We start from the raw sequence: 27473 nt of genomic DNA, 5'->3' as shown, positions 1-27473 counted from the left end.
AGTCTCTGGTATGGGACTATGTATCTCTGTCTCTGCCACTCTCTGGTATGGAGTATGTATCCAACTCTGTGCCTATCAGTGCTTGGAATGGAAGTATATATCTATCTCTGTGCCCGGTGTGGGAGTATGTATCTATCTGTGCCTGTCACTGTCTGATATGGGAGTATGTATCTATCTCTGTGCCCGGTGTGGGAGTATGTATCTATCTCTGTGCTGTCAGTCTGTGGTATGGGAGTATGTATCTATCTGTGTGCCTGTCAGTGACCGGTATAGAAGTATGTATCTATCTCTGTGCTCATCAGTGTCTGGTCTGGAAGTAGATATCTATCTCTGTCCCTGTCAGTCTCTGGTATGGGATTATGTATCTATCTGTGTGCCTGTCCGTCTCTGGTATGGGAGTATTTATCTATCTGTGTGCAAGTCAGTCTCTGATATGGGAGTATGTATCTATCTTTGTTCCTGTCAGTCTTTGGTATAGAAACAGAGAAAATAGGTGCAGGAGTAGGCCATTCGGCCCTTCGAGCCTGCACCGCCATTCAATGAGTTCATGGCTGAACATGCAACTTCAGTACCCCATTCCTGCTTTCTCGCCATATCCCTTGATCCTCCAAGTAATAAGGACTTCATCTAACTCCTTTTTGAATATATTTAGTGAATTGGCCTCAACAACGTTCTGTGGTAGAGAATTCCACAGGTTCACCACTCTCTAGGTGAAGTTTCTCCTCATCTCAGTCCTAAATGGCTTACCCCTTATCCTTAGACTGTGTCCCCTGGTTCTGGGAACATTCTTCCTGCATCTAACCTGTCTAAACCCATCAGAATTTTAAACGTTTCTATGAGGTCCCCTCTCATTCTTCTGAACTCCAGTGAATACAAGCCCAGTTGATCCAGTCTTTCTTGATAGGTCAGTCCCGCCATCCCGGGAATCAGTCTGGTGAACCTTCGCTGCACTCCCTCAATAACAAGAATGTCCTTCCTCAAGTTAGGAGACCAAAACTGTACACAATATTCCAGGTGTGGCCTCACCAAGGCCCTGTACAACTGTAGCAACACTTCCCTGCCCCTGTACTCAAATCCCCTTGCTATGAAGGCCAACATGCCATTTGCTTTCTTAACCGCCTGCTGTACCTGCATGCCAACCTTCAATGACTGATGTACCATGACACCCAGGTCTCGTTGCACCTCCCCTTTTCCTAATCTGTCACCATTCAGGTAATATTCTGCCTTCCTGTTTTTGCCACCATCACATTTATCCACATTATACTGCATCTGCCATGCATTTGCCCACTCACCTAACCTGTCCAAGTCACCCTGCAGCCTCTTAGCTTCCTCCTCACAGCTCACACTGCCACCCAGCTTAGTGTCATCTGCAAATGTAGGGATATTACATTCAATTCCTTTGTCTAAATCATGAATGTATATTGTAAATAGCTGGGGTCCCAGCATAGAAACATAGAAACATAGAAAATAGGTGCAGGAGTAGGCCATTCGTCCCTTCAAGCCTGCACCACCATTCAACAAGATCATGGCTGATCAGCCACCCCAGCACCTCCCCCCCACGCCCCTTCCACAACCCCCGACCGCCCCCAGCCGCATGGCACCTTCCAGCACCCCACCAGTCACTGCCTGCCGTTCTGAAAAGAACCCGTTTGTTCCTACTCTTTGCTTCCTGTTTGCCAACCAGTTCTCTATCCATGTCAATACATTACCCCCAATACCATGTGCTTTAATTTTGCACATCCCTTGTGTGGGACCTTGTCAAAAGCCTTTTGAAATTCGAAATACACCACATCCACTGGTTCTCCCTTATCCACTCTATTAGTTACATCCTCAAAAAATTCTGGAAGATTGGTCAAGCATGACTAATCTCTCCACATAATTGAAGTCTCAGGTATCATCCTGGTAAACCTCCTCTGTACCCTCTCCAACACCTTGGCATTCTTCCTAATGTGTGTTGCTCAGAATTGTACACAATACTCCAGCCTCACCACTGATTTGTAATGGGTTAGCATTGAACTCCTTGTTTTTATGTTTAGTGCTCCATTTATAAAGTGAAAGATCCCATACACTCTCTTAAATGTCTTATCAGCTTACCCTTCCATCTTCAAACATTTGTGGATATTTACCCCCAGGTCTCTCTGCTCTTACATCCCCTTAAAATAGTACCGTCTGCATTATACTGCCTCTCCATGTTGAACTTCCCAAAATGTATAATTTCACACTGGGCTATAATAAATTGCATCTGCCATGTTTCAGTCCAGTTCACCAGTCTGTCTGTGCCTTTCTAAAGTCTGCTGCGATCCTGCTCACCATTTACTACAATCAACTTTCTTGCCCTCAGCAAACCTCGAAGGTCCACTCCCGATAGCAAAGACCAGGTCATTTAAAATATAACCAGAAAAGCAAAGGCATCAATTGCGACACCTGGTTGACCCAATGTAAACTTCTCCGCAGTTGGAGAAACATCGGTCCACCACTGCTCTCTGACCTCTGTCCCTCAGCTAATGACAGATCCAATTTACCACTGTCCCTTTAACACCATGTGCTTCAATTTACAAACAAGTCCATTATGTGATACTTTATCAAATGGCTTTTGAAAGTCCATGTATACAACCTCTACTGCACTTACCTCAACACTGTGATACTTAATTTACTCTAAAAACACACACGATTCAATGTGACTGTGTGTTCAGAGACAGAAACTGATCTTATTTCAAGTCCCACTGCACGACCTCCTGCTGGATAATTGTGCTCGGTGGTCAGACTCTCCCAATCTCATTCCCATCATTTCCTGCCTTACCTTGTAATCTTTGTGTACTGTCTACAGGACCAGTGTGTATCTGAGTCAATGGGGCTCTCTCTGACCTTTCTCCCCAGGCCATCTCCAGTGTGTATCTGAATCAATGGGACTCTCTCTGACCTTTCTCCCCAGTCCATCCCCAGGACCAATGTGTATCTGAGTCAATGGGACACTCTCTGACCTTTCTCCCCAGTCCATCCCCAGGACCAGTGTGTATATGAGTCAATGGGACTCTCTCTGACCTTTCTCCGCAGTTCCCCAGGACCAGTGTGTATCTGAGTCAATGGGATTCTCTCTGACCTTTCTCCTCAGTCCAGCCCCAGGACCAATGTTTATCTGGGTCAATGGGACTCTCTCTGACCTTTCTCAGTGGTCCATCCCGAGGACCAATGTGTATCTGGGTCAATGGGACTCTCTCTTACCTTTGGCCCCTGTCGATCTATGGAAGCTCTTTGATTCAGAAGGGTTATCTCTGGTTGGTGCTCTCACAATCCTGTGCTGGTTCACCGGCCATTGTTCCTCAGTCTACAGTCCTTGTTTCCTTCCACCTGTGGAACTTTCTCAATCACTCCATCATTCACCGGAAGATCTAATAATGGCAGGGCAGAAAATGAGACAAATATTGACGGTGTGCAGTGGAATGTAATATATACTTTTCTGACGCTTAATGAAACTGAAAGTTCAGGGTCGAGTATTCTTGTTGGAGTTTGTCATTTCCCCGGCAAGCCCACGGGAGCATCACACAAATTGCCAGAGTTCTTGACAAAACTGCGGAATTTACTATCTATTGCTGAGACAAACCGGCACTGTGTGATCTCACTGAGTCCATCCTCCCCGGGTTACACACTGTCTGATCTCACTGGGTCCCCGGGTTACACACTGTCTGATCTCACTGGGCCCATCCTCCCCGGGTTACACACTGTCTGATCTCACTGGACCCATCCTCCCCGGGTTACACACTGTCTGATCTCACTGGGCCCATCCTCCGCAGGTTACACACTGTCTGATCTCACTGGGCCCCGGGCTTATACACTGTCGTGATCTCACTGGGCCCATCCTCCCCGGGTTACACACTGTCTGATCTCACGGGGTCCCCGGGTTACACACTGTCTGATCTCACTGGGCCCAACCTCCTTGGGTTACGCACTGTCTGATCTCACTGGGCCCCCGGGTTACACACTGTCTGATCTCACTGGGCCCATCCTCCCCAGCTTACACACTGTCTGAACTTACTGGGCCCATCCTCCCCTGGTTACACCAGTCTGATCTCACTGGGCTTCCGGGTTACATAGAAACAAAACATAGAAAATAGGTGCAGGAGTAGGCCATTCGGCCCTTCTAGCCTGCACCGCCATTCAATGAGTTCATGGCTGAACATGCAACTTCAGTACCCCATTCCTGCTTTCTCACCATACTCCTTGATCCCCCTAGTAGTAAGGACTTTATCTAACTCCTTTTTGAATATATTTAGTGAATTGGCCTCAACAACGTTCTGTGATAGAGAATTCCACAGGTTCACCACTCTCTGGGTGAAGAAGTTTCTCCTCATCTCAGTCCTAAATGGCTTACCCCTTATCCTTAGACTGTGTCCCCTGGTTCTGGATTTCCCCAACACTGGGAACATTCTTCCTGCATCTAACCTGTCTAAACCCATCAGAATTTTAAACGTTTCTATGAGGTCCCCTCTCATTCTTCTGAACTCCAGTGAATACAAGCCCAGTTGATCCAGTCTTTCTTGATAGGTCAGTCCCGCCATCCCGGGAATCAGTCTGGTGAACCTTCGCTGCATTCCCTCAATAGCAAGAATGTCCTTCCTCAAGTTAGGAGACCAAAACTGTACACAATACTCCAGGTGTGGCCTCACCAAGGCCCTGTACAACTGTAGCAACACGTCCCTGCCCCTGAACTCAAATCCCCTCGCTATGAAGGCCAACATGCCATTTGCTTTCTTAACCGCCTGCTGTACCTGCATGCCAACCTTCAATGACTGATGTACCATGACACCCAGGTCTCGTTGCACCTCCCCTTTTCCTAATCTGTCACCATTCAGGTAATATTCTGCCTTCCTGTTTTTGCCACCAAAGTGGATAACATCACATTTATCCACATTATACTGCATCTGCCATGCATTTGCCCACTCACCTAACCTGTCCAAGTCACCCTGCAGCCTCTTAGCTTCCTCCTCACAGCTCACACTGCCACCCAGCTTAGTGTCATCTGCAAATGTAGGGATATTACATTCAATTCCTTTGTCTAAATCATGAATGTATATTGTAAATAGCTGGGGTCCCAGCATAGAAACATAGAAAATAGGTGCAGGAGTAGGCCATTCGGCCCTTCAAGCCTGCACCACCATTCAACAAGATCATGGCTGATCAGCCTCCCCAGCACCTCCCCGCCACGCCCCTTCCACAACCCCCGACTCCCCCCCAGCCGCATGGCACCTTCCAGCACCCCACCAGTCACTGCCTGCCGTTCTGAAAAGAACCCGTTTGTTCCTACTCTTTGCTTCCTGTCTGCCAACCAGTTCTCTATCCATGTCAATACATTACCCCCAATACCATGTGCTTTAATTTTGCACATCTCTTGTGTGGGACCTTGTCAAAAGCCTTTTGAAATTCGAAATACACCACATCCACTGGTTCTCCCTTATCCACTCTATTAGTTACATCCTCAAAAAATTCTGGAAGATTGGTCAAGCATGTCTAATCTCTCCACATAATTGAAGTCTCAGGTATCATCCTGGTAAACCTCCTCTGTACCCTCTCCAACACCTTGGCATTCTTCCTAATGTGTGTTGCTCAGAATTGTACACAATACTCCAGCCTCACCACTGATTTGTAATGGGTTAGCATTGAGCTCCTTGTTTTTATGTTTAGTGCTCCATTTACAAAGTGAAAGATGCCTTACACTCTCTTAAATGTCTTATCAGCTTACCCTTCCATCTTCAAACATTTGTGGATATTTACCCCCAGGTCTCTCTGCTCTTACATCCCCTTAAAATAGTACTGTCTGCATTATACTGCTTCTCCATGTTGAACTTCCCAAAGTGTATCATTTCACACTGAGCTATAATAAATTGCATCTGCCATGTTTCAGTCCAGTTCACCAGTCTGTCTGTGCCTTTCTAAAGTCTGCTGCGATCCTGCTCACCATTTACTACAATCAACTTTCTTGCCCTCAGCAAACCTCGAAGGTCCACTCCCGATAGCGAAGACCAGGTCATTTAAAATATAACCAGAAAAGCAAAGGCATCAATTGCGACACCTGGTTGACCCAATGTAAACTTCTCCGCAGTTCGAGAAACATCGGTCCACCACTGCTCTCTGACCTCTGTCCCTCAGCTAATGACAGATCCAATTTACCACTGTCCCTTTAACACCATATGCTTCAATTTTACAAACAAGTCCATTATGTGATACTTTATCAAATGGCTTTTGAAAGTCCATGTATACAACCTCTACTGCACTTACCTCAACACTGTGATACTAAATTTACTCTATAAACACACACGATTCAATGTGACTGTGTGTTCAGAGACAGAAACTGATCTTATTTCAAGTCCCACTGCACGACCTCCTGCTGGATAATTGTGCTCGGTGGTCAGACTCTCCCAATCTCATTCCCATCATTTCCTGCCTTACCTTGTAATCTTTGTGTACTGTCTACAGGACCAGTGTGTATCTGAGTCAATGGGGCTCTCTCTGACCTTTCTCCCCAGTCCATCTCCAGTGTGTATCTGAATCAATGGGACTCTCCCTGACCTTTCTCCGCAGTTCCCCAGGACCAGTGTGTATCTGAGTCAATGGGATTCTCTCTGACCTTTCTCCTCAGTCCATCCCCAGGACCAATGTTTTTCTGAGTCAATGGGACTCTCTCTGACCTTTCTCAGTGGTCCATCCCCAGGACTTGGGTGTATCTGGGTCAATGGGACTCTCTCTTACCTTTCGCCCCTGTCGATCTATGGAAGCTCTTTAAATCAGAAGGGTTATCTCTGGTTGGTGCTCTCACAATCCTGTGCTGGTTCACCGGCCATTGTTCCTCAGTCTACAGTCCCTGTTTCCTTCCACCTGTGGAACTTTCTCAATCACTCCATCATTCACCAGAAGATCTAATAATGGCAGGGCAGAAAATGAGACAAATATTGACAGTGTGAAGTGGAATGTAACGTATACTTTTCTGACGCTTAATAAAACTGAAAGTTCAGGGTCGAGTATTCTTGTTGGAGTTTGTCATTTCCCCGGCAAGCCCACGGGAGCATCACACAAATCGCCAGAGTTCTTGACAAAACTGCGGCATTTACTGTCTCTTGCTTAGACAAACCGGCACTGTGTGATCTCATTGAGTCCATCCTCCCCGGGTTACACACTGTCTGATCTCACTGGGTCCCCAGGTTACACACTGTCTGATCTCACTGGGCCCATCCTCCCCGGGTTACACACTGTCTGATCTCACTGGGTCCCCGGGTTGCACACTGTCTGATCTCACTGGGCCCATCCTCCCCGGGTGACACACTGTCTGATCTCACTGGACCCATCCTCCCCGGGTTACACACTGTCTGATCTCACTGGGCCCATCCTTCCCAGGTTACACACTGTCTGATCTCACTGGGCCCATCCTCCCCGGGTTACACACTGTCTGAACTCACTGAGCCCATCCTCCCCGGGTGACACCAGTCTGATCTCACTGGGCCCCGGGCTTATACACTGTCATGATCTCACTGGGTCCCCGGTTTACACACTGTCTGATCTCACTGGGCCCATCCTCCCCGGGTTACACACTGTCTGATCTGACTGGGCCCTGGGGTTACACACTGTCTGATCTCACTGGGCCCATACACCCCGGGTTATACACTGCCTGATCTGACTGGGCCCCCAGGTTACACACTGTCTGATCTCACCGGGTCCCCGGGTTACACACTGTCTGATCTCACTGGGCCCATCCTACCCAGGTTACACACTGACTGATCTCACTGGGCCCCCGGGTTACACATTGTCTGATCTCACGGGGTCCCCGGGTTACACACTGACTGATCTCACTGGGCCCCCGGGTTACGCACTGTCTGATCTCACTGGGCCCCCGGGTTACACACTCTGATCTCACTGGGCCCATCCTACCCGGGTAACACACTGTCTGAACTTACTGGGCCCATCCTCCCCTGGTTACACCAGTCTGATCTCACTGGGCTTCCGGGTTACATAGAAAATAGGTGCACGAGTAGGCCATTCGGCCCTTCTAGCCTGCTCCGCCATTCAATGAGTTCATGGCTGAAAATGCAACTTCAGTACCCCATTCCTGCTTTCTCGCCATACCCCTTGATCCCCCTAGTAGTAAGGACTTCATCTAACTCCTTTTTGAATATATTTAGTGAATTGGCCTCAACAACGTTCTGTGGTAGAGAATTCCACAGGTTCACCACTCTCTGGGTGAAGAAGTTTCTCCTCATCTCAGTCCTAAATGGCTTACCCCTTATCCTTAGACTGTGTCCCCTGGTTCTGGAGTTCCCCAACATTGGGAACATTCTTCCTGCACCTAACCTGTCTAAACCCATCAGAATTTTAAACGGTTCTATGAGGTCCCCTCTCATTCTTCTGAACTCCAGTGAATACAAGCCCAGTTGATCCAGTCTTTCTTGATAGGTCAGTCCCGTCATCCCGGGAATCAGTCTGGTGAACCTTCGCTGCACTCCCTCAATAGCAAGAATGTCCTTCCTCAAGTTCGGAGACCAAAACTGTACACAATACTCCAGGTGTGGCCTCACCAAGGCCCTGTACAACTGTAGCAACACATCCCTGCCCCTGTACTCAAATCCCCTCGCTACGAAGGCCAACATGCCATTTGCTTTCTTAACCACCTGCTGTACCTGCATGCCAACCTTCAATGACTGATGTACCATGACACCCAGGTCTCGTTGCACCTCCCCTTTTCCTAATCTGTCACCATTCAAATAATAGTCTGTCTCTCTGTTTTTACTACCAAAGTGGATAACCTCACATTTATCCACATTATACTTCATCTGCCATGCATTGCCCACTCACCGAACCTATCCAAGTCACTGCAGCCACATAGCATCCTCCTCGCAGCTCACACTGCCACCCAACTTAGTGTCATCCGCAAATTTGGAGATACTACATTTAATCCCCTCGTCTAAATCATTAATGTACAGTGTAAACAGCTGGGGCCCCAGCACAGATCCTTGCGGTACCCCACTAGTCACTGCCTGCCATTCTGAAAAGTACCCATTTACTCCTACTCTTTGCTTCCTATCTGACAACCAGTTCTCAATCCATGTCAGCAAACTACCCCCAATCCCATGTGCTTTAACTTTGCACATTAATCTCTTGTGTGGGACCTTGTCGAAAGCCTTCTGAAAATCCAAATATACCACATCAACTGGTTCTCCCTTGTCTACTCTACTGGAAACATTCTCAAAAAATTCCAGAAGATTTGTCAAGCATGATTTCCCTTTCACAAATCCATGCTGACTTGGACCTATCATGTCACCTCTTTCCAAATGCGTTGCTATGACATCCTTAATAATTGATTCCATCATTTTACCCACTACTGAGGTCAGGCTGACCGGTCTATAATTCCGTTTTCTCTCTCCCTCCTTTTTTAAAAAGTGGGGTTACATTGGCTACCCTCCACTCGATAGGAACTGATCCAGAGTCAATGGAATGTTGGAAAATGACTGTCAATGCATCCGCTATTTCCAAGGCCACCTCTGTAAGTAGTCTGGGATGCAGTCCATCAGGCCCTGGGGATTTATCGGGCTTCAATCCCATCAATTTCCCCAACACAATTTCCCGATTAATAAGGATTTCCCTCAGTTCCTCCTCCTTACTATATCCTCTGACCCCTTTTATATCCAGAAGGTTGTTTGTGTCCTCCTTAGTGAATACCGAACCAAAGTACTTGTTCAATTGGTCTGCCATTTCTTTGTTCCCCGTTATGACTTCCCCTGATTCTGACTGCAGGGGACCTACGTTTGTCTTTACTAACCTTTTTCTCTTTACATACCGATAGAAACTTTTGCAATCTGTCTTAATGTTCCCTGCAAGCTTCTTCTCGTACTCCATTTTCCCTGCCCTAATCAAACCCTTTGTCCTCCTCTGCTGAGTTCTAAATTTCTCCTAGTCCCCGGGTTCGCTGCTATTTCTGGCCAATTTGTATGCCACTTCCTTGGCTTTAATACTATCCCTGATTTCCCTTGATAGCCACAGTTGAGCCACCTTCCCTTTTTTATTTTTACGCCAGACAGGAATGTACAATTGTTGTCGTTCATCCATGCGGTCTCGAAATGTCTGCCATTGCCCATCCACAGTCAACCCCTTAAGTATCATTCGCCAATCTATCCTAGCCAATTCACGCCTCATACCTTCAAAGTTATGCTTCTTCAAGTTCTGGACCATGGTCTCTGAATTAACTGTTTCACTCTCCATCCTAATGCAGAATTCCACTATATTATGGTCACTCTTCCCCAAAGGGCCTCGCACAACGAGATTGCTAATTAATCCTCTCTCATTACACAACACTCAGTCTAAGATGGCCTCCCCCCTAGTTAGTTCCTCGACATATTGGTCTAGAAAACCATCCCTTATGCACTCCAGGAAATCCTCCTCCACCGTATTGCTTCCAGTTTGGTTAACCCAATCTATGTGCATATTAAAGTCACCCATTATAACTGCTGCACCTTTATTGCATGCACCCCTAATTTCCTGTTTGATGCCCTCCCTAACATCACTACTACTGTTTGGAGGTCTGTACACAACTTCCACTAACGTTTTTTGCCCTTTGGTGTTCTGCAGCTCGACCCATATAGATTCCATATCATCCAAGCTAATGTCCTTCCTAACTATTGCATTAATCTCCTCTTTAAACAGCAATGCTACCCCACCTCCTTTTCCTTTTATTCTATCCTTCCTGAATGTTGAATACCCCTGGATGTTGAGTTCCCAGCCCTGATCATCCTGGAGCTACGTCTCTGTAATCCCAATCACATCATATTTATTAACATCTATTTGCACAGTTAATTCATCCATCTTATTATGGATACTCCTTGCATTAAGACACAAAGCCTTCAGGCTTGTTTTTTTAACACCCTTTGTCCTTTTAGAATTTTGCTGTACAGTGGCCCTTTTTGTTCTTTGCCTTGGGTTTCTCTGCCCTCCACTTTTCCTCATCTCCTTTCTGTCTTTTGCTTTTGTCTCCTTTTTGTTTCCCTCTGTCTCCCTGCATTGGTTCCCATCCCCCTGCCATATTAGTTTAACTCCTCCACAACAGCACTAGCAAACACTCCCCCTCGGACATTGGTTCCGGGCCTGCCCAGGTGCAGACCGTCCGTTTGTACTGGTCCCACCTCCCCCAGAACCGGTTCCAAAGCCCCAGGAATGTGAATCCCTCCCTGCTGCACCACTGCTCAAGCCACGTATTCATCTGCGCTATCCTGCGATTCCTACTCTGACTAGCACGTGGCACACACTGTCTGATCTCACTGGGCCCCAGGGTTACACACTGTCTGATCTCACTGGGCCCCCGGGTTACACAGTCTGATCGCACTGGGCCCCCGGGTTACACACTGTCTCATCTCACTGGGCCCCCGGGTTACACACTGTCTGATCTCACTAGGCCCCCGGGTTACACACTGTCTGATCTCACTGGGCCCCTGGGTTACACACTGTCTGATCTCACTGGGTCCACCCCCGGATTACACACTGTCTGATCTCACTGGGCCCACCCCCGGGTTACACACTGTCTGATCTCACTGGGCCCCCGGGTTACACACTGTCTGATCGCACTGGGCCCCCGGGTTACACACTGTCTGATCGCACAGGGCCCCCGGGTTACACACCGTCTGATCTCACTAGGCCCACCCCCGGGTTACACACTGTCTGATCTCACTGGCCCCCGGGTTACACACTGTCTGATCTCACTGGGCCCACCCCCGGGTTACACACTGCCTGATCGCACAGGGCCCCCCGGTTTACACACTGTCTGATCTCACTAAGCCCCCGGGTTACACACTGTCTGATCTCACTAGGCCCCCGGGTTACACACTGTCTGATCTCACTAGGCCCCTGGGTTACACACTGTCTGATCTCACTGGGTCCACCCCCGGATTACACACTGTCTGATCTCACTGGGCCCACCCCCGGGTTACACACTGTCTGATCTCACTGGGCCCCCGGGTTACACACTGTCTGATCGCACTGGGCCCCCGGGTTACACACTGTCTGATCTCACTGGGCCCACCCCCGGGTTACACACTGTCTGATCTCACTGGGCCCCCGGGTTACACACTGTCTGATCTCAATGGGCCCCCGGGTTACACACCGTCTGATCTCACTGGGCCCACCCCCGGGTTACACACTGTCTGATCTCACTGGCCCCCGGGTTACACACTGTCTGATCTCACTGAGCCCACGCCCGGGTTACACACTGTCTGATCTCACTGGGCCCACCCCCGGGTTACACACTGTCTGATCTCACTGGCCCCCGGGTTACACACTGTCTGATCTCACTGGGCCCACCCCCGGGTTACACACTGTCTGATCTCACTGGGCCCCCGGGTTACACACTGTCTGATTTCATTGGGCCCACTCCCGGGTTACACACTGTCTGATCTCACTGGGCCCCGGGTTACACACTGTCTGATTTCACTGGGCCCACTCCCGGGTTACACACTGTCTGATCTCACTGGGCCCCGGGTTACACACTGTCTGATCTCACTGGGCCCACCCCCGGGTTACACACTGTCTGATCTCACTGGGCCCACCCCCGGGTTACACACTGTCTGATCTCACTGGGCCCACCCCCGGGTTACACACTGTCTGATCTCACTGGGCCCCCGGGTTACACACTGTCTGATCTCAATGGGCCCCCGGGTTACACACCGTCTGATCTCACTGGGCCCACCCCCGGGTTACGCACTGTCTGATCTCACTGGGCCCCCGGGTTACACACTGTCTGATCTCACTGGGCCCCCGGGTTACACACTGTCTGATCTCACTGGGCCCATCCCCGGGTTACACACTGTCTGATCTCACTGGCCCCCGGGTTACACACTGTCTGATCTCACTGGGCCCACCCCCGGGTTACACACTGTCCGGGTCAGCACATTCCCCGGGACCTGATGATGACAGTAATCTAACCTCGGTTTCTGTGCTCACTTACAAACACTTTAATTTAAACTTTAAAGTCCCGCCCTGTGTGACAGCAAACATCAGATCTGACACTTCCGCATTTTCCCTCATGTAGATGGCAATGCGCCATTTTCTGTGCACAGTTACAAAGCGGCACTGTTACACTTTAAAGTCCCTCCCAGTGTTTGTTCAGCTCTCGGGCTGAGACGCCCGCTCTCAGTCCGTGAGCCCAGTTCCCCCAGTGACAGAGCGCGGCCCCGGTAACCCTGGCTGCACACAGGAGATTGACAGCCCCTTGCACCAATCCCAGATCCGCTCCACCACAGAGCCCCGCCCAGAGGACTGCAGAAGGAACCACTCGGGGTCACGTGGCTCCTGATTTGAACCCGGGGCAGTTGAACTGTTACTTCGCGAGCCGGGCAGCGCGCGGGACATGGCCCCGCCCGCCGTGTGTGACGTCAGGGCCCCGCCCACACAGCCCCTGAGCTCAGCAGCGGGAATGCTGCAATCTGAGAGAATAAAGACATAAGGTGCTGGAAACACTCAGCCGCTCAGGCAGCTTGTGTGGGGGACAGAGAGAGAATTAACCTGAGGGAAGCTCATTGTTATTGCCCTGACATTCAGGGGCACGCTGCTTTACCTGCTGTTGGGGGAAGTGCAGCTGAAAGATTTATTGACAATATACAGGACTGTTTCCTGACTCAACATGTTAATGAAGTCACTGGGGAAAGTTATATATTGGACCTGGTGTTTAGTGGTGAGCCTGACCTGGTGTGGGGGAACATCTGGGCAACACTGATCACATTATACGCTCCCAATTGGCCGGGAGAACCAAAGGGACTGAGAACCTGCGACTCGCGCCACATTTCAGACGGGCAAACTTCTCCAAAATGGCAGAGGACTTGCAACAGGTAAATTGGCCAACCCCCCTCGGTGCTGATGCGACCGATGTTGAATATAAATGGAAAGTTTTTAAGAATACGATTAAAAATGTTGAAAACCAACATGTCGACAAAATCAAAAGATAGACATGTGGTGAGAAAAAGCCAAGGTGGCCGACTGGCTCTGTACAAAGACAAATCAGATATAAACAGAAATGTCTCTATAAATTAAATCATTTAACACTCAAATAAATAGGGTGAATACAAGGAACAATTAAAGAAAACGAAGGCTGCTATTCGATCAGCAAAAAGGCTAATGGGAAAAAGGATTGTGGACAACTGTGGCAGTCATGGGAAGAGCTTTTTGAGTTATGTGAAGAGTCAGAGAACTATCAAAGACTGTTTTGGGCCACTGAAGGGTGTTCAAGGACAGGTTACAAAGGACTCACTGAGTATGGCGGAAATATTAAATGAGTACTTTGCATCAGTATTCACCCTTGAAAATCATGCTCAAATATTAGAATTTAATAATACTAGTTTTATCAGTAACATTAACTTATATAACCAGATTGTTTTAGAAAAAATTAAGAACTTGAAAATAGATCGAGCAGCAGGGCCGGATAATACCCACCCGAGGGTCCTCCGGGAGATGGGACATGTGCTGTGCGAGCCCCTGGCCTGTATTTTAAATAGCTCACTGCAATCTGGAATGGTTCCTACAGACTGGAAGGAGGCTAAGGTAGTCCCCATTTTATAAAATTGTGACAACGCAGACCCGGGTAACTATAGGCCCATCAGTTTAATATCAGCAATAGGTAAGATGCTTGAATCATAAGGGATGCAAGATATGAATACTTGGATAGGGAGGGACATATTGGGGACACCCAACATGGCTTCATAAAAAAAAGAGTTCATGTCTCACAATTTTAATTATATTTTTTGAAAAAGTTACAAAGTTGGTGGATGAGGGAAGCCCAGTAGACATTGTCTACTTAGATTTTCAAAAAGCTTTTGAGAGGATACCACACAAGAAGCTTCTCTGTGAGATGGGAGCCTCCGGTATTAGTGGAAATATATTGAGCTGGATTCAGATCTGGCTGGCAGGATGCCGGAAAAGAGCAGTTATAGATGGATTTGGATCTGTTTGGAGACTGGTCACCAGTGGTGTCCCGCAGGGATCAGTGCTGGGACCGTTGCTTTTCACTAATTATATTAAGGATCTGGATTTTGGGGTTGGGGGCACAGTTTGCAAATTTGGAAATATGAAAATCTGTGCAAGTGCTGGAACTGTAGAATAGGCTCGTCTGATTCAGGCAGATCTTAAGGTGTTGGGAGTCTGGTCTCATGACTGGAAAATGATGTATAACTTAGATAAGTTCAGTGGCATGCATGTGGGCAGGGCAAATGCTCAACATTCGTAAACCCTCTCGGGAAAGGCATTAAAGCTGGTGGAGATGGAAAGAGATTTGGGCATTCTAGTGCATACATCCTTAAAGGTACATGAGCAATGCTGTGCAGCGATAGCTAGAGCAAATAGGGCGTTGGGTGTTTCCATAGGACAATGGAGTATAAGACGAGGCGTACTGTTTTGTCCTGATACAATACCTTAGTCAGGCTGCACTTGGAATACTGTGTCCAGTTTTGGTCTCCTCACAAGGTGGGTGATATTGAGGCTCTGGAAAAGGTGCAGAAGAGGGCCACTAGACTAATTCCAAGTCTAAAGTATCTTAGTTATCAAGATAGGTTAAAAGAGTTGGGACTCTTTTCCTTAGATCAGCGTAGACTTAGGGGGATATGACTGCGGTTTATAAGATAATGAACGTGAAAGTGTTCCAGCTGACCGTTTATTTCAATGAAGTAGGTTAGGCAGGACCAGAGGCACAAATTTAAGTTGTATAAGGCTACATCTAGGTTAGATGTCAGGAGGTGGTTCTTTTCCCAGAGAATAGTAGACCTCTGGAACAAGCTGCCCTCTCATGTGGTGGATACAGACTCACTGAATTCCTTCAAGCAAAAGCTGGATTTGTTTGTGGCTGCGGCGGAGATTAACACTTACAGAAGGTAGGTACTGCAGAGAATTTAATGGCCAGAGTGATCTCCTGGACTAGTTTCGATCGCTTAGATGGGTCGGAGAGGAATTTCCCATATTTTATTTTCCCAAATTGGCCTGGGTTTTTTAAATGTTTTTTTGCCTCTCCCAGGAGATCACATGGATTCGGGTGGAGTGGAGTGTATATGCTGTGATATATCGCAATTGTGTGGGACAGGCTTGATGGACCAGATGGTCTTTCCCTGTCCGTCATTTTTCATATGTATTGAAACACTTCCTCGACACCTTCCTGTCGAAGACTACCAGAGCAAGTACAGCACTGGTTAAATTCAGAGTAAAGCTCCCTCTGCACTATCTCATCAAACAATCCCAGGGCAGGTACAGCACGGTTTAGATACAGATAAATCTCAGAACCCAAATTAGAGCCCTCATGCCCCATGGTGACAGGCCCGGGTGAGCAGGGTCACTGGCCGCCATCTTGCACAGGGCGGGATCAGGGCGCATGCATGGCCATCTTGGTTCAGGAACAGAGAATGGACGGGGCTTCAGGGTCTCTGTTCCCAACTGGGTCCCAGTGTCCGGGAGATGGAGCATCCTGGGTAACAGGTTTTTCTTCATCTTAGAATCAGAGACTGGTTACAACACGGAAGGAGGCCGTTTTGCCCATCGAGCCCATGCCGGCTATCTGCAAGAGCGTCAGCTAATCCCACTCCATCTGCTCTGTCCAGACCCTTCATGATTTTGAATACCTCTGTCAAATCTCCTCTCAATCTTCTCTGCCCTGAGGAGAACAACCTCAGCTTCTCCAGACTATCCACGTAACTGAAGTCCCTCATCCCTGAATCATTCTCATAAATCTTTTCTGCACCCTCTCCAAAGCCTTCGCATACTTGCTAAAATGCGGTACCCAGAATTGCTCCATCTCAGTCAACAAGCTCCTCGCTGGAGTGGAACTAAACTACAGAACCAGTGGGAACCTGTTCAACTTTCGTCGTCTCCAGGCCAGGTCCAAGACCACCCCAACCTCGGTCGTCGAGCTACCATACGCGGACGATGCCTGTGTCTGCGCACATACAGAGGCTGAACTTCCAAATCATAGTCAAGGTATTTACTGAGGCATACGAAAGCATGGGCCTTGCACTAAACATCTGTAAGACAAAGGTACTCCACAAACCTCCCGCCCCCCCAGTCATCAAGGATGCACGGCGCGGTCCTGGACAACGTGGACCATACGGGAACCTCTTATCAACAAGAGCAGACATTGACAACGAGATTCAACACTGCCTCCAGTGCACCAGTGCAGCCTTCGGCCGCCTGAGGAAAAGTGTATTTGAAGACCAGGCCCTCAAATTTGTGACATAACTCATGGTCTACAGGGCTGTAGTAATACCTGCCCTCCTGTATGTCACAGAGACATGGACCATGTACAGTAGACACCTCAAGTTGCTGGAGTAATACCACCAACGATGTCTCCGCAAGATCCTACAAAACCCCTGGGAGGACAGATTCACCAACATTAGCGGCCCCAGTACTGACCCCTGGGGAACTCCACTTCCTCCAGTCTGAAAAACAACCGTTCACCACTACTCTGTTTGTGTCACTTAGCCACTTTCATATCCATGCTGCACTGTCCCGATTTTGCTGGTATTGGTAACACGCCCAGGCTCACTAAACACAAAACCTAGTCTGTTAGTCACTTTCAGCTGCTGAAAGTACCTCACAGCATCTCTTCTACCTCCAATATGTGAATAGAGCATCACGCCTGCAAACCTTGTATAAGTTTATATCCACTCAGCAAATCTATTTAAGAAAAGCCTGTAGACCGATGAGACATAGTTAAGGTGCCAGTGTGCTGCTGGTTTGCTTGGCATTTTGCCTGTAATGGACTCTGTATTTTGGTCTCTGTATTTAAGGAAGGATATACTTGCATTGGAGGCTGTTCAGTGAAGGTTCACTAGGTTGATTCCAGAGATGAGAGGGTTGACTCATCAAGAAAGGTTGAGTAGGTTGGGCCTATACAAATTGGAGTTCAGAAGAATGAGAGGTGATCTTATCAAAACATATAAGATGATGAGGGGGCTCAACAATGTGGATGCAGAGAGGATATTTCCACTCATACGGGAAACTAAAACTAGGGGACATAGTCTTAGAATAAGGGGCCGCCCAATTAAAATTGAGGTGATGAATTTCTTCTCTGATGGGTGTAAATCTATGGAATTCTCTGCCCAAGAGAGCTGTGGAGGCTGGGTCTTTGAATATATTTAAGGCAGAGATAGACAGATTTTTGAGTGATAAGGGAGTAAAAGGTTATGGGGAGCGGGCAGGGAAGTGGAGCTGAGTCCATGATCAGATCAGCCATGGTCTTATTGAATGGCGGAGCAGGCCTGAGGGGCCAAATGGCCTACTCCTGCTCCCATTTCTTCTGTTCTAACTGAACATTTCTCCCAGTGTAACCTTGTCTGTAATGAAATGTGTCTTTCAATAAGCCTCAGGTCCTTGCTCATGTCTGCTGTAGATTCCGGAGATGAGGGGGGTCAACTTATGACGATAGGTTGGGCCTATACACATTTGAGTTCAGAGGAATGAAGTGATCTTAGTGTGTCCAGGCTGAAATTCTGTTCCCCCTGTATGATCCTCCCCCCAGATTGTCCTTTCTCAGCTCCAGCCAGGTGATGCTAAACATTCAGGTGGGAAAGACAAAAATCCACAGCAATGTGTTGAAAGCAACACTAATTTATGTGTCGATATATCAAATATTAAATTCCAGTCCAGCTACAGGAGTTATTAACATTAGCGTTACAAGAGATATAAACCCCAACTGTCAGAATGAACACAATTCAGTCCAGGATGTGATTAACAGCAGCAATAACAGCAGAATCCAACCCCTGCAGTCACTTGTGAACTCGCTGGTGGCTCAGCAGGTTGGATGATCGAATGAATCCCTTCCCACACTCTGAGCAGGTGAACGGCCTCTCCCCAGTGTGAATTCGCTGGTGTCTCAGCAGGTGGGCTGACCGAGTGAATCCCATCCCACATTCAGAGCAGCTGAACGGCCTCTCCCCTGTGTGAATTCGCTGGTGTCTCAGCAGGTGGTATGACAGAGTGAATCCCTTCCCACACTCTGAGCAGGTGAACGGCCTCTCCCCAGTGTGAAGTCGCTGGTGTATCAGCAGGTGCTGTTTGCTTTTAAAACTCTTCTCACAGTCAGAACATTTAAAAGGCCTCTCCCCAGTGTGAACTCGCTGGTGTGTCAGGAGTTGCTGTTTGCTTTTAAAACTCTTCTCACAGTTAGAACATTTAAAAGGTCTCTCCTCAGTGTGAACTCGCTGGTGTCTCAGCAGGGCGAATAACTGAGTGAATCCCTTCCCACAGTCGGAGCAGGAGAACGGCCTTTCCCCAGTGTGAACTTGCTGGTGTATCAGCAGGCTGGATGATACAGTGAAACCCTTCCCACACTCCACGCAGGTGAACGGCCTCTCCCCGGTGTGAACTTGCTGGTGTGTCAGCAGGCTGGATGACTGAGTGAATCTCTTCCCACACTCGGAGCAGGTGAACGGCCTCTCCCCAGTGTGAACTCGCTGGTGTGTCAGGAGTTGCTGTTTGCTTTTAAAACTCTTCTCACAGTCAGAACATTTAAAAGGTCTCTCCCCAGTGTGAACTCGCTGGTGTCTCAGTAGGGCGGATAACTGAGTGAATCCTTTCCCACAGTCGGAGCAGGTGAACGGCCTCTCCCCAGTGGGAACTTGCTGGTGTGTCAGCAGGTGGGATGATGCAGTGAATCCCTTCCCACAGTCGGAGCAGGTGAACGGACTCTCCCGAGTGTTAACTCGCTGGTGTGTCAGCAGGCTGGATGATACAGTGAATCCCTTCCCACACTCCGTGCAGATGAACAGCCTCTCCCCAGTGGGAACTTGGTGTGTCAGCAGGTGGGATGATGCAGTGAATCCCTTCCCACAGTCAGAGCAGGTAAATGGCTGGTGCATTTTCAGCTGGGACGGGTAGTTGAATCGTTTCCCACAGTCCTCACATTTACATGGTTTCTCCCCAATGTGACTGTGCTTGTGTCTCTCCAGGTTGGATGATTGGCTGAAGCCTTGTCCACACACAGAGCACGTGTACCGTTTCTCCCCACTGTGAACGGTGCCTTCTGCTTCCATGGTCAAAAGCTGATGATATTCCGGTCCCGATGTATCGAGTGACTGTCAGATCTTGAAGTGATGTTTGGTTTGAGCTTCCAGTCTACAAATCCTCCCCTTTTAATACCCTATAAAGTGAATTTCAAACAGGTAAAAGGGAGTGTGAGAGAGAACCCACAAAAACACAAAGGCAGTTTGTGAAATTGAGCTTGATGAATCTGGTCATTTGTGGGGCCAGCACTAGAAAAAAGTGACAATGAAAGCTGCCGGATTGTCATAAAAACACATCTGGGTCACGACTGTCCTTCAGGAAAGGGAACCCACCTCCCGTGACAGTCCCACATGGGAAATTGTTGGTCCCACTGGGCCCAGAAGTACTGGGGGTGAAACCCAGCAGCTTCTCCCTCCTCCCCACTCCAGCTCAAACTGATGCAACGAACAGACCCACACAGGAGGTCAGGGAGAGACTTCCACATCCAGCGCCCTCCCTGATAGAGCGACTGGGAATTGCTGGGCCTGCTGCATAAATGCAAGTGGTGTGCGGGTGGCACTGCCCCCAGGGTTTGCTGGTGCCAGGCTTGGCGGCTCTGACTCGGGGCCTGAGAGCTGCACTGGTTGTTGCCCGGGGCCCGAGAGCTGCACTGGGTGTTGCCCGGGGCCCCGAGAGGTGCACTGGGTGTTACCTGGGGCCTGAGAGCCGCACTCGGTGAAAAAACAGGCAGACAAAAAGCAGGAAACTGTCGACCAATTAGCCTTACATCTGTTGTTGGGAAAATGTTGGGAGTCCATTATTAAAGAAGCAGTAGCAGGACATTTGGAAAAGCAAAATTCAGTCAGGCAGAGTCAGCAAGGATTAATGAAGGGGAAATTAAGTTTGACAAATTTGCTGGAATTCTTTGAGCATGTAATGAACAGGGTGGATAAAGTGGATGTGGTGTAATTGGACATCCAGAAGGTATTTGACAAGGTGCCACATAAAAGGTTACTGCACAAGATAAAAGTTCACGGGGTTGGGGGTAATATATTAGCATGGATTGATGATTGGCTAACTAACAGAAAACAGAGAGTCGGGATAAATGGTTCATTCTCGGGTTGGCAATCAGTAACTCGTGGGGTGCCACAGGGATTAGTGCTGGGACCCCAACTATTTACAATCTATATTAACGACTTGGAAGAAGGGACTGAGTGTAACGTAGCCAAGTTTGCTGATGATACAAAGATGGGAGGAAAAGCAATGTGTGAGGAGGACACAAAGAATATGCAAAAGGACACAGTTAGGCTCAGTGAGTGGGCAAAAATTTGGCAGATGGAGTATAATGTTGGAAAGTGTGAGGTCATGCACTTTGGCAGAAAAAAAATCAAAGAGCAAGTTATTATTTAAATGGAGAAAGATTGCAAAGTGCTGCAGTACAAAATGGCGGAGCAGGCTCGAGGGGCCGTATGGCTGACTCCTGCTCCTATTTTTTATGTTCTTATTTTCTTATATTGTGGGTGTCTGGTATATGAATGTGGATTGACTCTGTATCTGCCCATCTCTGGTATGTGGATGAGCGTTTTACTGTGTGTGACAGTTTCTAATACGAGAGTGTGGGTTTTATCCTGTACCTGTCAATTTCTGGTAATTGCCTGTGGGTTTCATTCTGTATCTTTCCATTCCTGGTGTGTGAGTGTGTGTGTTTTGTGCTCGATCTGTCCATCTCTGTTACGTGAATGTGAGCTCTCCTTCATACCCGTCATTCTCCAGTATGTTAGTATTGTTTTACTGTGTACCACCAATTCCTGATAGGGTATTCGTTTTACTTTCTGTCAATTTTTGTTATGGAGGTGAGTATTTATGCTGAATCTGTCAGTCTCTGGTAAATGAGTCTGATTTTCACTCTGTATCTATCTGTCTCTGGTATGTGAGTGTGGGCCTTTCTCTGTATCTCTCCATTTCTGTTATGGGAGTCTGGGTTTTATTCTGTACCTGTCAAATTCTGATATGTGATTGTGGGCCTTACTCTTTCCCTGCCAGTTTCTGCTTAATTGAGAGTGGGCTTTTCTTTGTACCTGTCAGTTTCTGCGATGGAAGAGATGTCTTTACTCTGTACCTGTCAAGTACTGATAAGCGAGTATGGCATTTCACTGTGTCTGTCAATTTATGTTATGGGAATGTGGATTTTAATGTCAGCCTCTGATATGTGAGTGTGGGTTTTATACTATATCTCAGCCTGTGATATGTGAGTGTGGGTTTTATACTGTCTCCTCAGTCTCTGATGTGCGAGTGTGTGTATTCTTCTGTACCCGTCAGGTTTTGGTATGTGTGTTGAGGTTTAATCTGTGCCTCTAAGTTTCTGCTATGTTGGTCTGGTTTTAACCTGTACCCATTTGTTCCTGCTACTTGATTGTGTGTTTTAGTCTGTACCTGTCAGTTCCTGCTGTGAGAGTGTGGAATTTACTCTGTATCTGGTATGTGAACGTGAGGATCAATTTTACTTTTTACCTGTATTTCTCTGATATGGGAGTGAAGATTTTGCCTTCTACCTTCATTTTTCTGGTGTGTGCGTGTGGGTTTTACTCTGCCCCTCTCAGTTTCTGCGATGCAAGTACCAATTTTACTTACTGCCTTTCAGTTTTTGGATATGTGCACATGGGATTTACACTTTACCTGTCACTCTCTGGTGTGCAAGTGCGGATTTTATTCTGTTACTTTCATATATATGTGTGTGTGTTGTATACTGTATCTGTCAGTCTATGGTACAGGAATGTGGGTTTTATTCTGCACCTGTCATCTTCTGGTATGTTCTGGGGGTTAAATACTGAATCCATCAGATTCTGAAACTTGAATATGGCTTTTGCTCTGTACCCATCAGCTTCTGATATGAGAGTACGATTTATACTATCTGTGTTATTTGTTCCGATAGGGGTTTTATTCTCTACCTGCCAGTTTCTGGCAAGTGAGTGTGGGTGTTTCATGTACCTGCCAGTGTGATCGGTTCCAATGGTGAAACAGCATCTGATTCTACTGCTCCATGTGGCTGCAAAATTCACAATGTCACTCTGCCACTTCGGATCACTGTGGGACTGACTGATTCTGCTGCCTGTGATAATAGGATTGAGGCCAGTTCTTTGTCCCTACGCTCTGTGAGTGATAATGTACTTACTGTGTGGGAGAAGGAGCTGCCTGAACTGTTCCTCATGTTCCGGGTGGAGGAAAGCTCACATTTGTTCTGGCTGGTTGAAGAATATTGCTCTGAGAATAATCATACAAGAACAATATTAGTCACAAGATGCAGGTGAAGATTATGATGGATCTGAGAGAAGAACAATGTATCTCTCGATCACCAGCAACATGGTTCTGGAGAACTCAATGCACCAGACAATATAACCAGTTTTAAAATATTTTCTCCCACACTCCTCTCCTGCAATAGATGCACTTTGTGAAACTCCTCACATCCTCACAGCCAGGTTATGTTTCCACTGTTCACTGTCCAAGAACAACAGACACGGTGAGATTGGAACTGAATCAGGAACATTCACTACTGATTTGGGGAAAGAAAGCAGCAACGATTTGAAAGAGCGAGGTGATTTACTTTCTCTGTTATCTTACACTGTCCACACACTGCCCGAGAATGGCCTCTCCCTTCCCCCACTCACTCCATGCTCCGGAACTAGTTCCTGCTCCACTCTGCCTCTGACAAACAAACAGCCCCCGACGGAACTAAACCAGGAACGTTCACTCCTGGTTAGGAGAGAGAAAGCAGCAATGATTGTAAACAGCAGATTCTGCCCATTCTATCTCCCTTCCCCCTGGACACACACTGTCCACACACAGCCCGAGAATGGCCTCTCCCTCACACCACGCACTGACACTGGTTCTTGCTCCACTCCGCCCCTTGCATACAGACCCCGACTCCCCCCGGACTCAGTGCCGGTCTCTGAGCCCATTTGCGGACACGCTCCCAAAGCGCTGCGCTGCTGTAAGGAGGCTGCTGCTCGCTGCCTTACCCCGGGGCCGCGTGCTCTCCATTTCCGTCTGTTTGAAACCATCTTCTTCCGCTTACTGAGTGAATGGTGATCACAGGCAGGACTGGGGGAGCGGAGGGCGCATGCGCTCTTGTGCTCACTGGAAATCGACACAGGAGGTGGGGCTGAGCCGCGCATGCGCAGCTCTCTGCAATAATTGAGCCGATAAAAATCAAAATGCACTTTTCCCAATTTACTTTTATCAGAATCTGAACAAAGGAACTGGGCCTGGGGGGAAAGGACAGAGAATGATTAAAGCTGGGAGCCTTGTCCCCTGGAAATGCTCAATTTGGGATCATTCCGTGCAGGGTGTTTACATAATATAAGAACATAAGAATTAGGAACATGAGTGGGCCATCTAGCCCCTCGAGCCTGCTCCGCCATTCAAAAAGATCATGGCTGATCTGGCCGTGGACTGAGCTCCACTTACCCGCCCGCTCCCCATAACCCTTAATTCCCTTATTGGTTAAAAATCTATCTATCTGTGATTTGAATACATTCAATGAGTTTGTCTCAACTGCTTCCTTGGGCAGAGATTTCCACAGATTCACAACCCTCTGGGAGAAGAAATTCCTTCTCAACTCGGTTTTAAATTGGCTCCCCCGTATTTTGAGGCTGTGCCACCTAGTTCTAGTCTCCCCAACCAGTGGAAACAACCTCTCCGCCTCTATCTTGTCTATCCCTTTCATTATTTTAAATGTTTCTATAAGATCACCCCTCATCCTTCTGAACTCCAACGAGTCAAGACCCAGTCTACTCAATCTATCATCATAAGGTAACCCCCTCATCTCCAGAATCAGCCTAGTGAATCGTCTCTGTACTCTCTCCAAAGCTAGTATATCTTTCCTGAAGTAAGGTCACCAAAACTGCACGCAGTACTCCAGATACGGCCTCACCAATACCCTATACAGTTGCAGCAGGACCTCCCTGCTTTTGTACTCCATCCCTCTCACAATGAAGGCCAGCATTCCATTCGCCTTCCTGATTACCTGCTGCACCTGCAAACTAACTTTTTGGGATCACCCACGGGCTTCCAGGCCGCCTGCAATTGCTGCGGTCTGGAAGAGTCCGTGTTCCATGTTTTTATTGAGTGCATGAGGTTGCAGCCCCTGTTTTGTTATTTAAAGGGGCTGCTCCTGAAATTCTGGCTGCACTTCAGTCCCACACTCCTGATCTTCGGGCACCCTGTGCAGAGGGGAACGAGTAGGTCCGAGGGCCTCCTCGTAGGACTGCTCCTGGGCACGGCCAAGGGGGCCATCAGCCGGTCCAGGCAGCGGGCGGTCGAGGGGGTCGTTCAGCCAGACTGCCTGCCTCTCTTCCACGCATACATCCGCGCCAGGGTGTCCTTGGAGATGGAGCACGCGGTGTCCACCGGTACGCTCGCGGCCTTCCGCGAGAGGTGGGCACCGGAGGGTCTGGTGTGCATCATCACGCCCGGCAACCAAATTTTAATTTGACTTTATGTTTTTAAGTTAATTTGTTTTAATTGCCGGTGCTTTTAGTGTCCCGCTCCCCTTTTGTAGGGGGCACTTGGATAAAAATTCAATTCTGTGCCCAAAAAAACCCCAAAAAATAAAAATTAAATAAAAAAGGGCATTGTAAATGTTGGTGTTTCCCCCAGATCGGGGGGCACGGTTTAATGTTTTTTGTTTACTCCTAAAAGAGTCTCATGCACAAGGGCCAATGGTGGAGCAGTGGAGGCGTGGCCTATTCAGTTGGAGCTAAGCTGCAGAGAGAGAAGGAGCTACCTGCTTTGCTCCTGTCTGGAGTGAGCCCTGAGAACAGCCCAGGAATAGGAGGGAAGGGCTGGCTTGCTACCCAATCAACATCCGGAGGGAGAGGTGGAGCGCAGAAAAATTACCAACTTTATTACTGCTACAGAGAGTTGGAGAGAGTGGAAAGAGCAACAACCTGTGTGGAGGGAGGGAGATTCTGCAATATTCTGCAGGTGGGTGTTGGTGCATTCCCCGAAAGACATTGTTTTATTGGTGGGGGGAGAAAGGAAGACCTTTCAAGGGCCGGAACATCGCGGGGGGTGTGTGTGTGTGGAAGTGTGTGTGGGGTTCTTGCTTACAACTAGGCCCCACACACCACTGAAGCTCCCCTCCCCCATTGCCTAGCCTGGGATAGTTGGAGCTACCAGGCTGATAACTATTGATTACCCTGGTTAACATCGTTGGGTGTGTGTGCCTGTGTGGCTCCAGCTGCCCCAGGTGAAGACATCTTCTCCCCCCACCCCAAAGACTGTGTTTTGTTTTGCCATCTGGGGAGTGCACCCACCCATTGCTGTGAGGGGAGACCTGCCCTCGCAGCCTCCCTCTTTCCCACACCCCCTCACTCTATCTCTCTCTCTCTGTCTCTCCCCTCTCTCTCTGAGAGCCCTTCCTCCTAATTTTTTAATAAAAAACAATTAAAACAACTGAGCAGAGGGAGCAAGGCCCCTCCCCAATTGCCAACTAGGGGAGAGGTGTGCCTCTTTCAGAGCTCCCTCTGTTCATACATTCAAACGAGGCCACTTAAGACCATTAAGGCCTGTGACTTTGGGGTGGGTGTGGCCCTTAAAGGGACCCCGTGATGGCGACCCCATCTACGCCGGTGGCAGGGCCAGCTAGGACATATGCGCAGGCGGCGTCCACATCCACGGCACCTCCTGCGCCACCTGCTGCCCTGCCACCTTTCAGACTCATTACAAAGAAAAACGGGGTCAAGAGCTACACTCACCCCACAATGAGCATTGAGTGCGTGCGGGCGATGGCTGGGGTAGTCGGCCCCTCGGCCATTGTCGCAGCCTCCAAGATGTCTGGGAAGGCCGTGTTCTTCCTGGGGTCGGAGCGAGCGGTGTCCCTGGCCATTGAAAAGGGGCTCACGGTGGGCGGGGCGTTCCTGCCGGTGGACCCTCTCGAGGCCACCGCGCAGAGGGTCATTCTATCGAATGTCCCGCCCTTTGTTCCCGCTGAGCTCCTCCTCCCTCACCGACACCAACTGGGGGAGGTAAGGTCGGGGATCAACCCCATACCGCTCGGCCTCAGGGAGAACAGCCTGCGCCATGTGTTCTCCTTCCGCCGCCAGCTCTTTGTCCGGCTGGCGTGGGAGGAGACAACAGAGGGCAATTTTAATGTGGTGCACGAGGGGAATGCCTACCGTGTCTTCTGGACATCGGACGGCGTGCGGTGCCATGCCTGTAGGGAGGTGGGGCATGTTCGCAAGAACTGCCCCGCCTCCAAAGCCGCCAAACCACCAAAGGCGGCCAAGGCTGGCGCCGCCGCCACCCCTCCCCCTAGTTGCGTCCGCGTGCCGGGAGCCATAGGTGCGCAGGCATCGTCGGAGGCCTTTGTTTTCACGGCCTCCGGTGGGGGGGAGGGAGAGCGTCCGACCGGAAAGAAGGCACGGAAGAAGACGAAACATCTAGAGGCGGGTCCCCTCAGTGCACCAGATAATCTATTTACCGCGCTCGGCCCA

At 48.6% G+C, this 27473-nt stretch overlaps 1 protein-coding gene and 1 long non-coding RNA gene across 2 annotated transcripts in view; both read right to left on the bottom strand.

Annotated features, from left to right (window-relative positions):
* The window catches only part of LOC139248325 (uncharacterized), a 30882-nt gene extending 17770 nt beyond the window's left edge, over nucleotides 1–13112 (bottom strand). The window contains exons 1-3 of the long non-coding RNA XR_011591054.1: nucleotides 12974–13112; nucleotides 6745–6911; nucleotides 3223–3389 (exon numbers count right to left, since the gene is read on the bottom strand). This is a non-coding gene — a long non-coding RNA (uncharacterized lncRNA). The remainder of the gene's footprint in view (nucleotides 1–3222; nucleotides 3390–6744; nucleotides 6912–12973) is intronic.
* Nucleotides 13113–18590: 5478 nt separating this feature from the next.
* LOC139248204 (zinc finger protein 84-like) lies at nucleotides 18591–24101 on the bottom strand. Its single transcript, XM_070871951.1, has 3 exons — nucleotides 23997–24101; nucleotides 23153–23241; nucleotides 18591–20137 (listed from the first exon to the last, which is right to left on the bottom strand). Exon 3 carries the CDS (start codon nucleotides 20028–20030, stop codon nucleotides 18765–18767), a length of 1266 nt encoding a protein of 421 aa, XP_070728052.1. The 5' UTR covers nucleotides 20031–20137; nucleotides 23153–23241; nucleotides 23997–24101; the 3' UTR covers nucleotides 18591–18764.
* Nucleotides 24102–27473: the final 3372 nt, after the last annotated feature.

This window comes from Pristiophorus japonicus, unplaced genomic scaffold, assembly GCF_044704955.1.
Source record: "Pristiophorus japonicus isolate sPriJap1 unplaced genomic scaffold, sPriJap1.hap1 HAP1_SCAFFOLD_29, whole genome shotgun sequence".
NCBI lineage: Eukaryota > Metazoa > Chordata > Chondrichthyes > Pristiophoridae > Pristiophorus > Pristiophorus japonicus.
Note: the sequence above shows the minus strand (reverse complement) of the source record. Positions and strands in the feature narration are given on the sequence as shown.

What these genes read in the sequence shown, in the direction of transcription:
- LOC139248204 (XM_070871951.1), bottom strand. Translation starts at nt 20,030, where the DNA reads ATGGAAGCAGAAGGCACCGTTCACAGTGGGGAGAAACGGTACACGTGC.